Source organism: Acomys russatus, chromosome 30 (assembly GCF_903995435.1).
Source record: "Acomys russatus chromosome 30, mAcoRus1.1, whole genome shotgun sequence".
Lineage (NCBI taxonomy): Eukaryota > Metazoa > Chordata > Mammalia > Rodentia > Muridae > Acomys > Acomys russatus.
The window spans coordinates 14,924,027-14,937,291 of record NC_067166.1 but is presented as its reverse complement, the minus strand read 5'-3'; the positions used below and the strand labels follow the sequence as shown (position 1 = coordinate 14,937,291).

At 45.2% G+C, this 13,265-nt stretch overlaps 1 protein-coding gene across 2 annotated transcripts in view; it reads right to left on the bottom strand.

Moving 5' to 3' along the window:
* Positions 1-13,265, bottom strand: part of Dmgdh (dimethylglycine dehydrogenase) — an 80,563-nt gene that overhangs the window by 29,994 nt on the left and 37,304 nt on the right. For both annotated transcript variants that reach the window (XM_051172614.1, XM_051172615.1), the window contains exons 10-14: positions 12,777-12,942; positions 12,059-12,189; positions 9,002-9,219; positions 6,628-6,785; positions 3,078-3,137 (exon numbers count right to left, since the gene is read on the bottom strand). In XM_051172614.1, coding sequence (XP_051028571.1) covers positions 3,078-3,137; positions 6,628-6,785; positions 9,002-9,219; positions 12,059-12,189; positions 12,777-12,942 — 733 coding nt within the window. The remainder of the gene's footprint in view (positions 1-3,077; positions 3,138-6,627; positions 6,786-9,001; positions 9,220-12,058; positions 12,190-12,776; positions 12,943-13,265) is intronic.

Here is a 13,265-nt window from a genome sequence, read left to right as displayed (position 1 = left end):
ATGTGTTAATGAGTGTGCCAGTGTCTGAGGGAATATGAGTGTGCATATGAATTTTAGTGTGCGTGTATGTGTGTGTAGGAGTGTGTGTGTGAATATGTGCATGTGTCCTTGAGTGTGTATGTGTGTGAGTGTGTGTGTACATATATATATAATGTGTGTGTGCATGGGAGTGAGTAAGAGTATGCATGTTTGAGTGCTCACATGTGTCTGAGAGTGCGTGTGAGTGGTGAGTGTATGTGAATGTGTACATGTGTGAGTGTTTATGAGTGTATTATGTACACATGTGTGTGAATATGAGTGTTCTGAGTGTGCATATATGTCTGTGTGTGCATGTCTATTTGTGAATATGTGTGTGGGTTACTGTGTTCATGTGTGTGATATGTGTGATGTGTGTGTGTGTGTGTGTGCATGTATATGTGAGTGTGTACACCTGTCTTTGCATGTGTATAATTGTGTGATGTATGTTTATGTGTATTTGCACACACATGTGTGTGAGAGTGTGCATTGAGTGTGTGTGTGTGTGTGTGTGTGTGTGCCTGAGTATGTCTTCATGTATGTGTACACATATGTGTGTTTGGACATGCACATGTGTGTGTGTGAGTGCATCTGGGCACTTCATAGTGACCACATTAGCGATCACCACATTGACCAGTCTGAATGACAATCACAGTAAACAGTATAACTGGCCACCTCAGTGTCCACTAGTGAGCATTATGGCTAACCGACCATCACAGTGAACACTACGACTGTGTGCCTCTGTGTGTGTTTGTATATGAGTGTAACTGTGTGAGAGAGAGTGTGTTTGCATGTGTGTGCCTGCGTAATGGTTTGCCACTTGGCACAGGACGGATCAAGTTCCATAGCTTAGGTTACAATGTTTGATTTCCAGGAAGCTGTCTCTCACTGGGACTGCTGCGAAGCTTTGACGCCACCAGGGTCTCGGGACAGCCAATCAGATCTAGCCACTCGCCTGAGAAGCTAGCATGTAGCTTCTGGCCCACGAGGTGGACAGCAACCAATCACCTGAATCCCTGCCACGCCAGAAGAGAGCCAGCTCAGGTAGCACTGAGGGCCTGGGCTCCGTGAGTGTGTACCCAACACAGTCATTAAGCACTAACTCTTTGACACCTGAATAAGATCCAACAACTCAGCTTCAAGAAAAAAAAAACATGTCATCCATCAAAATGAGCATCTATTAAACAATTTGCTTTGGAGCTCAGCTTTTGTTCTGATTCTATCATTATGAGGAGCTAATAAATCCGTGTGTGCACCTGCTGATCGTCATAAAGACCATCTGAAAGTATCCACATTCCCAATAAAGACGTCCTTCATCTAGACTTTCTTCCCACAACAGCATCCAAAGCACAGGAGCAGGAGAATCGAGTCTTCCTCCACCTACCAGGGGCCATGCGGCAGAGAGCCTGGTACTTTGAGGAGTCAAGCATTTTTATCTTTATTTTAAACAGCCAAACTCAGACTTCTGTCACCACAAGGAGCAATCTGCTACGAGGAGCTGCTCAGATTCCAAGCACCTGCTCTCTCTAGTCTAGAGACAGATGGTACACCATAAAAATACAAGCCAGGAGGAAAATGTACAGAAAAGATGGATTCCTTTAAGAATTCTTTATTGGGGGGGGGGGCGGTCCTTGCTCCTAAAGTCTAGTGCAGCAAAGACACATGCTTTCTGTTAATAGTACTTTAGTTGAGGATTTGGGAACTGATGCCAAGCATAAAAAAAGTTTCCACAGCCTGATTTACACACACACACACACACACACACACACACACACACACACACACACACGTTGACATATTCGCGCAGGAGGGGGAAACCAGCCTAGAGCTTCTAAACATGATAGTGTATTTGGGGGACCCTGATAGCCCGACTGCAGCTGCTGTTCTAACCTTGAACACTGTCAACTACTTAGGCGAGTCCTTCTAAATTCTTCTGTATGCCTCTCAAGCACCGCTCAACGGCACAGCCTCATTTGCATGTGTAGGATCTGTAAGGATGAGCAGGACCATAATAAACCAGCCTCCTATGATACGAGCTGCTGTGTAATTATGTAGCACGGTGTTTCTCAACTCCTAGGAGCCCCTGTAGGGCTTATTAAAAGCCAGGCTTTGCTGGTCTGGCTCCCAGAAATTCCGTTTTTAGTAGGTCTAGGATTGGACCTGGGAATCAGCATCTCTAACAAGTTCCCAGATGATGCTGAGGCTGGTAGTCTGAGGCCCAGTGGTGCAGAGCATCCCCTTGGGCACGTTGGTGTCAATAATGAGTCTGTGGCCCATGTTGGCTCCTCAGTAGATATCCTCTTTGTACTGGGCACATTGGGAACACATCCTTTGTGTATATTTAGATGCTCTCAAGTTAGATGCAGAACTGATTCGTAAGTACCTGCTTAATTCAATGTGGCAAGGCTAGTCTATCCTTTAAGCATCCAGGGAAAGCCAATGTCCAATCCTCTTGGTTAGCAGATGTGTAACCTCACCAGCCAACGGGAATGGCTGATACATACACAGCATAGCACAATTTCTATAAAAATGTCTGTTGAAATTCAGCTGATAATCATCTTGTGTGTGTATGTGTGTGTGTGTGTGTGTGGTTTTTTGTTTTTGTTTTTGTTTTTAACTAACTTTCATCTTGAGTTTTAGTCTTAACCCTTAAGGAATCCAGATTCTTCTATCTTAAATCTCTAAGCATACCCTCACAGATTGAACTGATCAAATCATGACAGGTGCGAGGCGGTAGTGGCGCACGCCTTTAATCCCAGCACTCGGGAGGCAGAGGCAGGCGGATTGCTGTGAGTTCGAGGCCAGCCTGGTCTACAGAGCAAATCCAGGACAGCCAAGGCTATACAGAGAAATCCTGTCTTGAAAAACCAAAACCAAGCCAAGCCAAACCAAATTATGACAGGTAATTAATTCATACAGAGCAATCAAACAATGCTTAGAATTTATGTTCAACTCGTTTCTTCTACAATCACATGTGGTTGAGTTTTAAAGCCCGGCTCCGGCACAGAACACTGACATTGCCTTCATGTCTATTTCTCACACACCTGAGGACGTAAACATACCTTATTCAGCTTGATAAAATATTCCAGTCCCGCTTCCAAGGGGTTTGTATCACAGTTCATCTGGAGAGAAAACACATTTCAAATCTCAGATGAGCATGTTAATTTGGTTCACATAACAACTGTGTTGTCCTTAAAAGGCTTAATGCTTCAGAGAGAGCAACCTGCCTCTGGGAATTGAAGGAGTGTGCCACCGTTCCCAGCAAGTCTTAGTGAATTTTGGGCAAACTGAGGGGTAGAAAAACTCCCCTCTACAAAGAGAACAGTAAGAGAAACAAACTCATAACTTTCCTTCAGCAAATACTGGCAAACATGAATTGATCTATAACAGTGATTCAAACAGTAATGTCCCTTTCTTAGATTGCTGAGTAAAGATCTTGTTTGTTTGTTTGCTTGCTTGCTTGTTTGGTTTTTGAAACAGGATTTCTCTGTGTAGCCCTGACTGTCCTGGACTCACATTGTAGACCAGGCTGACCTAGAACTCACAGCGATCCTCCCACCTCTGCCTCCCAGAGTACTGGGATTAAAGGCGTGTGCCACTATCACTGGCTGAGTAAAGATTCTTAAAAAGACTAATTATGGACTAGCCTCCTAAGCAGTATTTTCAACTCAAAATTCAAATGAAGCCTTTTTGGCAAATGTTGTCATTTAAATATAGCAAACACAGAAACTGAAAGTTGGGGTTTGTTTCCACTGCTCTTTTAAAGACGTTAATTAATTAATTCATTATTAGGGTTTTTTCCCCCCGGGCACGTGTTTGTGTCTATATCTGTGTGTGGGTGTGTGCAGGTGTCCTTGGAGAACAGCGACATCAGATTCCCAACCCCAGGACTAGAGAAACAGGAGGCGATGCGCTGCCCAAGGAGGATGCTGGGAACTGACCTCCAGTCTTCTGCAAGAACAGCGCATGTGCATGCTGTGATGCTCTTTACCACGGAGCCATCACTCTCTGGCTTCCACTCTTTTATCTTCATAAATATTTGAAGGCTAGCACACATGATGTTCCACAAACAAGACTCTTGTGTGTATTATGTAATAATTTTACATAATTATGTTTTTAAAAGTTCTCAAGTAACTTTGCTTATCTTGCAATTACCCATGAATAGAAATAAAGAGAGAAAAGCAGATGGCAGAACACTGGCTTCCCCAGAGTTCAGAAAAGAAAAAAGGAAAGGAGGATTCAATCTCAAAAATGGTTGAATCCTGATAGAATCCATTGATTCAGGGAAAAGCCAATATTTAGTACTAAACCAGAACGAAATTACAGGGTTTTGTCTCTGTTCTGTTTGTTGTTTGGGGTTTTTTGTTTGTTTGGTTTGGTTTGGTTTTTGAGACAGGGTTTCTCTGTGTAATAGCCATGGCTGTCCTGGGACTCTCTTAGTAGACCATGCTGGCCTCGAACTCACAGAGATCCGCCTCCCGAATGCTGGGATTGAATGTATGCGCTTGGCTGATTCTGTTTTATTCTTAATTTCTAATTTCTATGATGAAAGCTAAGGAAAGATGAAATGGATAAATTCAGGAGAAACCACTAAACATACACAAGTGGGAACAGAATACAGACATATAGGCTAACGCTGTTAATGAGAAGCGGACCTTTCTAGAAGTCAGGCTTTTTGTTGTTCCTTTTACGGCAATGGGGGCTGCCTGCTCTAGCCTCACCAGGAGTCAACACAGGACTTACATAAACCAGATGGACGCAAGACTACTTTACACCACATAAAATTGTTCTTATATTTCTTAAATCAGTTTGAAATTATTTTTCAGTCTGCTCAAAATTTGAGGATTTTCCCCCCCTTCTCAGGAAAACAAAGCGGCTTCATCGCTATTTCAGCACTAGAGGGCGCTCTGGAACTATTCGGAAACAGGACTCTAAAGATGGAGCTCCGCGGGAGGAAGCAGGAACAAAAAAAGAAAACATCAGAAACATGGACAATAGAATACAGCAACGTTTAACTCTCAGAGGCGCGGGGGGTGGGGGGGGGCTCTTTTTTTTTTTTTTTTTTTTCCTTGGGAGCACGGGAACAAAACTATCCTGTTTTCTGAGGACAGCTGGCCTCACCTAAGTCCTGGCTGTAGACGGAGTTCGCTGCAGCAGGCAGCTCCTGGTCTCCTCCAAGCTTCTATGATAGTAAGGCTCAAGAGTTCCTTACCTGAGCTTTCAAGTTAAATTGGAAATGAATTGTATGGTGTGTTTCTTCGGCTCATTATAAACCATCTCTATGCACGTGTTAATCTTGTAGGATGAATACTCCATTTTACAGAAGAGCAGAGTATGCAAGAGGCATACACTTTAAGTCCCCACACTGAGGCACATCTTTACAACGGCCCCCTGAAACATCAATTCTCTGAAAATGTTAGGGGGGAAATAAAATAGGTGACTGGGACCCAAATCATAGGAATCTGGGCCTTGTGGCTCAATGGATCCAGTGTGGTTGTAGGCAGAAGGAGAGTCAAGATAAAGGTAAGTTCGTGGACAGCTGAGAAGATTGCTGGTTAAATGTCAGACTCATGGGACCAGGGCTTCTGGGTGTGCCTTTAGTGGCATTATCTCCACTACAACAATTGGTGTGGGAAGGAAGGTCACATTCCCTGGGCAGGGGATCCTGGGCTGGTTAGAGTGCAGGAAGCCAGCCTAGCAGCTGTACCTGGGCACACAATCCCTTCAGATTGTGGATGTGATGTGACCAGCGCCCCCTTGCTACTGCCACTGTGGTTTCCCCACTGTGAAGGACAGTAATCCTGGGACTGAGAACCGAAAAAACAAACAAACAAAAAAACCCCTCTTCCCTGAAGTTGTTTTTGTCGAGGTATTTTAATCACAGCTACAGGAAGGAAACTAAGACAGAGGCAAAGTGGAATTGATGTATACTTGGCTGGGCGGTAGTGGCATCGTCTGTGAGTTCGAGGCCAGCCTGGTCTATAGAGAGAGTTCCAGGACAGCCAAGGCTACACACACACACACACACACACACACACACACACACACACACACACACATACCCCAAAACCAACAACAACAACAACAAAAAAAAAAAACCCTGTCTCGAAAAATAAAAAACAAAGAAACAAAGAAAGAAGAAAATCATTGTATTAAGTGGTTAAGCATCATTCAAAGAGAAACACTTGGTTAACTGGTGGGGAAGACTAGACCAGCACATATAGAACCACTGTCCCTGTCCCCCAGAAACAAATAAACAAACAAACAACAACAAATGAGTTCACCCAAGGGTGTATTGAGGGAAAAAAAATGGCACACAGTATACCAGAGCAGAAGGCAAAGATTTAAAAGGTGAAACTCAAATCCTCTGGGGTGTGCCTGTCAGAAAATGTCTGGGGTTCACCACCAAGCAGGGGGAATTAAGGCAGAGTGAGCTTATCCCAGAACCCAGTCAAGGTTCAACTAGGAAACAGAGGGGGAGGCCTCTTTCCCTATGTCTGATAGCACATGATTGATTCCTCTTACAGCCAGAATTGACAGTTAAAGCTAGCCCTCCAGCAAAAATTAGATACAGCAAGCAAAAGGTTTTAGTGAGGACGCTGGCATTCGAACCTCTGACCCCCAGGCTCGGAAAGCCTTCTCCAGTCTCAAGGCATTCAGGGCGTATGTTCCAAAATTGTCGATCCCCTCCTGCTGGCCCGCGTTCATGATACACTCATAAAGCGCTGAGGAATCTTCCCGTCTGTGGTACAGCTCCCATCCCAGCTCACCTGAAACACACGGGCAGAGCCCACACAGGCATGAGAGCAGAGCTCGCAGGATGAGCGCTCACAAACATTAGCTACTGCACGCTGGAGAAATTCCACTCACACAAGGCAGCCTTTTACCCTTCTTTAGTCTCAACGCTCAGGAGGCAGAGGCAGGCAGAGCTCTGTGAGTTCAAGGCCAGCCTGGTCTACAGAGTGAGTTCTAGAACAGCAAAGGCTGCACGGAGAAACCTTGTCTTCCTTCCCTCCCCTGCCCCGCCCCCCAAAGAAAAACAAACAGCTCTCACAGAGCCGGTCATCTCGCTGGTCATTTGTGTGTAATTCTGACTCCTACACAGAGGGCTATGCTGGGTGACTCAGTCTCCAGAGACAGACAGATGGCAGCTAGGACTTACTTCCCACCCTGAGCTCCCGGTGTCATACTGAACATGACAATAGTAGGTAAACAACTAACAGGTATTTTCAAGGGGTTAACTAACAGATATTTTCAAGGCGTTCACCTGGGTGTGGGGAGGACATTCGTGAGCCCTACACTCAGAGAGCTGAGAAAGGATTGTGGACGCAGGGCTAGCCTCAGCTACCTAGGACACTGTCTAAAAATGAAACAAAATAACAACTTTAAAGATGGTGAGAAGTCATTCTAGACGGCAAAGTATGAAGATCTGAGTTTGCCAGGAACTCACAGCTTTAAAAAGCACGGGCAGGGGGTCAGGGAAGGGGGTCACACAACAGCTCAGTGGGTAAAGGGGTCTGCTGACAAGCCTGGTGATCTGAGTTTGATCCTGGTACCCACGCCGTGGAAGGAAAGCTGGCTCCTGCGCGTTGACCTGTGTACTAGGGAAATGGCGCTCTGGCTCACCAGCCTTGCCTAATCTCCCAGCGTGTGACTCCCCAGGCCAGTGAGGAGCTCGCTGTTTCAGAAAACAAGGTAACGCCCATGGTGGATCACCAGCCCCCACGTGTAGATTTGGAAACCCCTCACAAACATGCACAAGCATATGCGCACGAACACAAAAATAAAAGGTAATGGGGCTCAAGGTTTAGACACCCCACCTTCCAACCCAAGAATCACAAGCCTTAAACAGATTAAAAATGTAGATTAAAAATGTGATTCATATTTCTCCCTCATGAATTGCCAGCTGTTGTCTTTAACTTTTGCTTTTCATGTTCCCCCATGGACTCCTTTCATTCACTGTTAAAACTAAACGCTTAAAAAAAAAAAAAAAAAAAAAAGCCACCCACCCTTTTTCCTGAGGTTGGAAAAAGTTAGAATGGAAGCCAGGGATGCTGTGGCTAACAGTGAGCATCTCCTTGCTCTGCACCCCCACCCGACCATGGGTGCATAGTGATGGGCTCTGCCAGGATGCCAGCAGAGCAGGAGCTAAGAGCATGTTAGGCACAAGTGCTCCTTCGGTAAGGGGACAAGGGAGTCGGAGGAACTCAGAAGTAAGCCGGAGCATCCCTGCATAATGAAGAGCTTCCTGCACCGCGTGCATGCTCTGCGTGAGGCTGGACAGAGGTCTCTCAGTGAGCACACACTAGAAGGGAGGCCATGCTCTAGGGCAGTGGTTCTCAACCTACGGGTTGTGACCCCTTTAGGGGGGGCAGTCAAACAACCCTTTCACATGGGGTCGTCGGAAAAGCACAGGTTTTTATGTTACAATTCATAACAGTAGTAACATTACAGTTAATGATGTGAGGAACTGTATTTGGGGGGGTGCAGCCTTAGGAAGGTTGAGGACCACTGTGAAAAGCTTGGCATGGTCACAGCATTCTGGAAGCCACACTATCTGTGAGGGCTCTCATGCAGACTGCTGACCGGAGTCCTTCACTCATCCCAGTGGCCATCCGTCGCTCAAATATCTACATGTCCAAAGGGAGGCAAGTAAACACGAGTGGAAGCACTTTACGGAGCAGGAGTGGCCAGGCAGACTTCTTGTCTTAAGAGTTGGGCAGAAGAAACATTTCTTCAAAACCAGAGACAATTAAGTGTGTGTGTTGGGGTGTGTGTATGTGTGTGTGTGAGTGTGCCAAAGTGTACCTTGTGTGAATATGAGTTTGTATGTGATTGAGCATTTGAATGTGTGTGTGTGTGTCTGTGTATGTGTGTGCAGGTGAGTGTGAGCGTGCATTGTAAGGGTGTGACTGTGCATGTGTGAGTGTGTGTGTCCCATTTCTGGCAGCCTTTCTTTACTTTCGGGTTGTTTTCCAGTTCTCACCAGTGTAAGAGATCCTGATAGCAGTGACAGGGATGCCAGACACCTTTAAAGACTTGGTTTGAAGAAACTTGAAAACATCATCGTTGAGATCTTCTGAGGTCAGCTTCTGAAGGACTGTCCTTGCGAATGGCCCTGCAACTCCCAGGACCCCAAGCTCATCGGTTATGTTTTGAATTTCAACATCATATCCACCCCTGACGGCCGCTTCTTCAATCCATCTGCATGGGGCCATAAGCATGGTGTAAACGTTGCTTGAATTATGCATGTTTCTAGCACCCCACTGCCTCTGAAGACTCGCTCCAAGTTTAGAATGATCAGGAAATCCAGAGAGGGTCATGGCACACCGCCATCTCACTTTGAAGGCTAAAGAAACTGAGACCCTGGGATGTAAATTGCCCATTTAAGACTCGGGAGGGAATTTTTCCAGGTAACAAGAATCTTCCAGTTTTAATGAGCTTTGCCACCATTATAAATAGTGATGGTTCTGTTGTGTTTAAACTAATGGCCCCATCTTCAAAAATTCATTTAAACCTGAATTTGCTTCAATATCTGTACACAAGATGCATACTTGGGCTGCTAGCCATTAATAATGTGTCTGCCATCAGACATGTAATTGCTCTGACAATCACAAGGAAAAGAGAAAACCTCCAGTCTCAATTTCTAAGTCTTGATGAGGTTTTGGAAGGCAACTCTCGGGCCAGGCTATAATTTATTGAGCTGTCCCTGGAGCTCTGCCAGTCTATTAAAGCGTTCATCTAGATGAGGAGAGGCTCAGTGGCTAAGGTGACCTCCACACCCCTACACTTGATTGTCACATTTCCACAGTTCTACAACTTAGGTGAGAATCTGAGCGGGGCCTTGATTTAATACTGACAGCCCTACCTACTTTCAGAATACCGGACTAAAGATGGACACTTTACAGTGGACTGGAGGTCCAGGCAAAGGCAGGTCAGCAACTTGGCTGTGAGCCAGTGTGCACAGGGTACCACAGAGGGAGCATAACTAAGGGACATGGCTGAATAAAGCGAACCCAATTAGTAATGCTGACTTGAGTGAGTGACTTTAACCCACACCTGTGTCCTCACTTGAAAACGACCATAACACATACTTGGCAAAATCCTTTCATTTGGGGCTGGATAGATGGCTCAGTGGTTAAGAGTGCCACCTGCTCATCCAAAGGTCCTGAGTTCAATTCCCAGCAACCACATGGTGGGTCACAAGCATCTATAATGTGATCTGATGCCCCCTTCTGGCACGCATGTGTACATGCAGGCAGAGCACCGTATACATAATAATAAATAAATAAATCTTTTAAAGAAATCTTTTAATTTATCACATGTATGTGCATGTGATATATATACATATATGTGTATATCTATATGACACATGTTGTGTGTGTGTGCACATGCATATGTAGAGGCAGAGATTGACACTGAGTATCTTCCTTGATGGTGCTCCATCTTATATTTTGAGGCAGGGGCTCTCATTGGAAGCCAAAGCTTTCCTACTCAGACAGTCCACCTCGCCAGCTTGCCCTGGAGGTGTCCTGTCTCTGCCTCTAAGTGCTAGGGTTGCCTGCAAGCCACTGTGCCTATCTGGAATTATTTGGTTGCTGGGGAGTCTAAACTCTACCTCTCACGTGTGTGAAGGATGCATTCCACCCATGGAGCCATCTCCCCAACCCCTGCAAAACTCTTAAGAGAGTTGAGGTCATGTCCAAAAGGAGCTCTGGCTCATTGGTGATGTTTAATAAAGAAGAGCTAGCATTATCAGACCCAGTAAAGGTGACAGGATGGGTCACCTCATGGTGGGGGCAGGGGCTTTTGCTTCACTATTCCTGTAAAACACAGGAGGCTTAATCACACTGATAAGGGTTAAGAATTAAAGCTGGGGCTGGAGAGATGGCTCGGGGACTAAGAGAGTTAAAGCTCTTTGCAGGGAACGAGAGTATGGTTCTCAGTACCCAGGTCTGAGTCACGGCCACCTGTAACTTCAGCTCCAGGGAATCTGATGCCCTATTCTGGCCTCTTCAGGCACCTACACACACACACACACACACACACACACACACACACACACACACCACACATACACACACACAGACACACACCACACAGACACACACCACACAGACACACACACAGACACACACCACACAGACACACACACATACATACTCCCCCCCCACACACTCTCACACACACATACACACACCACACAGACAACACACAGATACATACACTCTTTAAAAAAGAATTAAAGTTGTTCTTTAAGTACTTAAGCGATAATTGTCTTTTTTCAGTTTTATTTTATATATGCATGGGTGTGTTTTGCCCGCATGTATGTTTGTGTACCACGTATGTGCTTGCTACTCCTGAAGTCTAGAAGAAGAAGTAACATTCTCTGGAACTAGAGTTAAAATGGTTCTGAGCCACCACGTGCATGCTGGGAACCGAACCCAGGTCTGCTGGAAGAGCTGTCAGTACTGTTAACAGCTAAGCCATCTCCTCAGCTGCCAACCCCCCTTCCCCCACCCCACTCCCCCCGCATGATGGACCTTTGTCAACTTGATGCAGCACAGAATCATCTGGGGAAAGAGTCTCAGTGGGGAATGGTGGCCTGTGGGCGTGTCCGTGGGCGTGTCCGTGGGCGTGTCCGTGGGCGTGTCTGTGGGCGTGTCTGTGGGGCATTGCGTTAATTAAATTAAATGATGTAAGAAGACTCATGCCAGGGTGGTCGCGCCACCCCCCAGGCAAGGGGTCCTAAACTGTAAGAGCACAGGAAAAAACTGAGTGCAAGCAACTGATCACGCACATTCACTGCTCTCTGCGCTTGACTGTAGACGTAATATGAGCAGCTGCCTGAAGTTCCTACTCCTGCCTTGACTTCCCCCAAAGACAGACTGTAGCCTCAAATTGCAAACTGAAATCAATGCCTTTCCTCCCTTGATTGTTTTTTTGTCACAGTATTTTATCACAGTGGCAGAAAGGAAGCTAGAATACTAGCACAGGGAAAACTGTCAACCAGACAGAATTATTTTGCTGGTTTTCTGTTTACCTAAGGTCGTGAAGTTCGGATCCAGAGCCAGTGATCAACAGGAACTCCCCAGGAGACTGGTGGGAAACAGTCAGCTCAGCGTACACCCGACCTTTGGGCGTCAACATGTGACTTATGTTTGTAAAACCCACCTGCACAGAAGAATTTAAAGTCATTTGTGGAGGAATTAAGCATCTTCACACACATGTAGAATGTGTGGAGCATGAAAAACCTCACCTCTTACCACTTGTATCAAGTATATGAACTAAAGCAAAGATTTAAGTTTTCCATTTAAACAATCATACAAAATTGTCCTTTTAAAAATGCACTTCAGGGTTGGGGAGGTGGCACTGAAATAAGGACACTTTTGGTCAAAGCTGACACCTAAATTCAATCCCCGGAACCCTCAGGTTGAAAAGAGAGATTTTTGCAAGCTGGCCTCTGACCTTTACGTGCATGACACACACAGATAAATAAGTGTAATGATTTTTCTAAAAACCCACCACACACATTTAACTACAATCAAGTTTTAAGATCTCATTGGCACATTACATGAAGTCATTACTTTTGTAGATGACAATTTACTAATCATAAGTTTCAGTTGAGAATTAGCTTGCACACCCTTGGTCACTTGAAGCGGTCCAGCACCCACTTGAAATATGTGGAGTTGAGGAAGGCTGTGTTGTTTTTTTTTTTTTTTTAAAGGACCAGGTCAGAATCCTGGACCTTGTCTATTTACCTTGGGGATGGCATTTGCAAAGAGATGGTCCAGAAGTCGAATGGAATCTTGGCCTTTGATGTTGAACTTGCCAAATGGAGACAGGTCAATCACACCAACCCTTTGCATAACCTGTTTGTACTCAGAGCCCACCGGCTCAAACCAGTTTGTGCGGCGGAAACTTGGCCTGAAACACAATATTTCCTGTTCAAGACAACTACCATCCATTATCAAAAAAAAAAAAAATATATATATATATATATATTATAAGAATATATTTTTAAAAGATGTATTTATTTATTTTGGGTATGAGTGCTTTATCCGCCTGGACATTTGCATGCCAGAAGAGGGCATCAGGTTCCAATATAGACGGGTGTGAGCCACCATGTGTTTGCTGGGAATTAAACTCAGGACCTCTGGAAGAGCAGACAGTGCTCTTAACCACTGATCCATCTCTCCAGCCCAGAATAAGAATATTTTAATCAACTTCCCTCATGTAGAAAAGCCTAC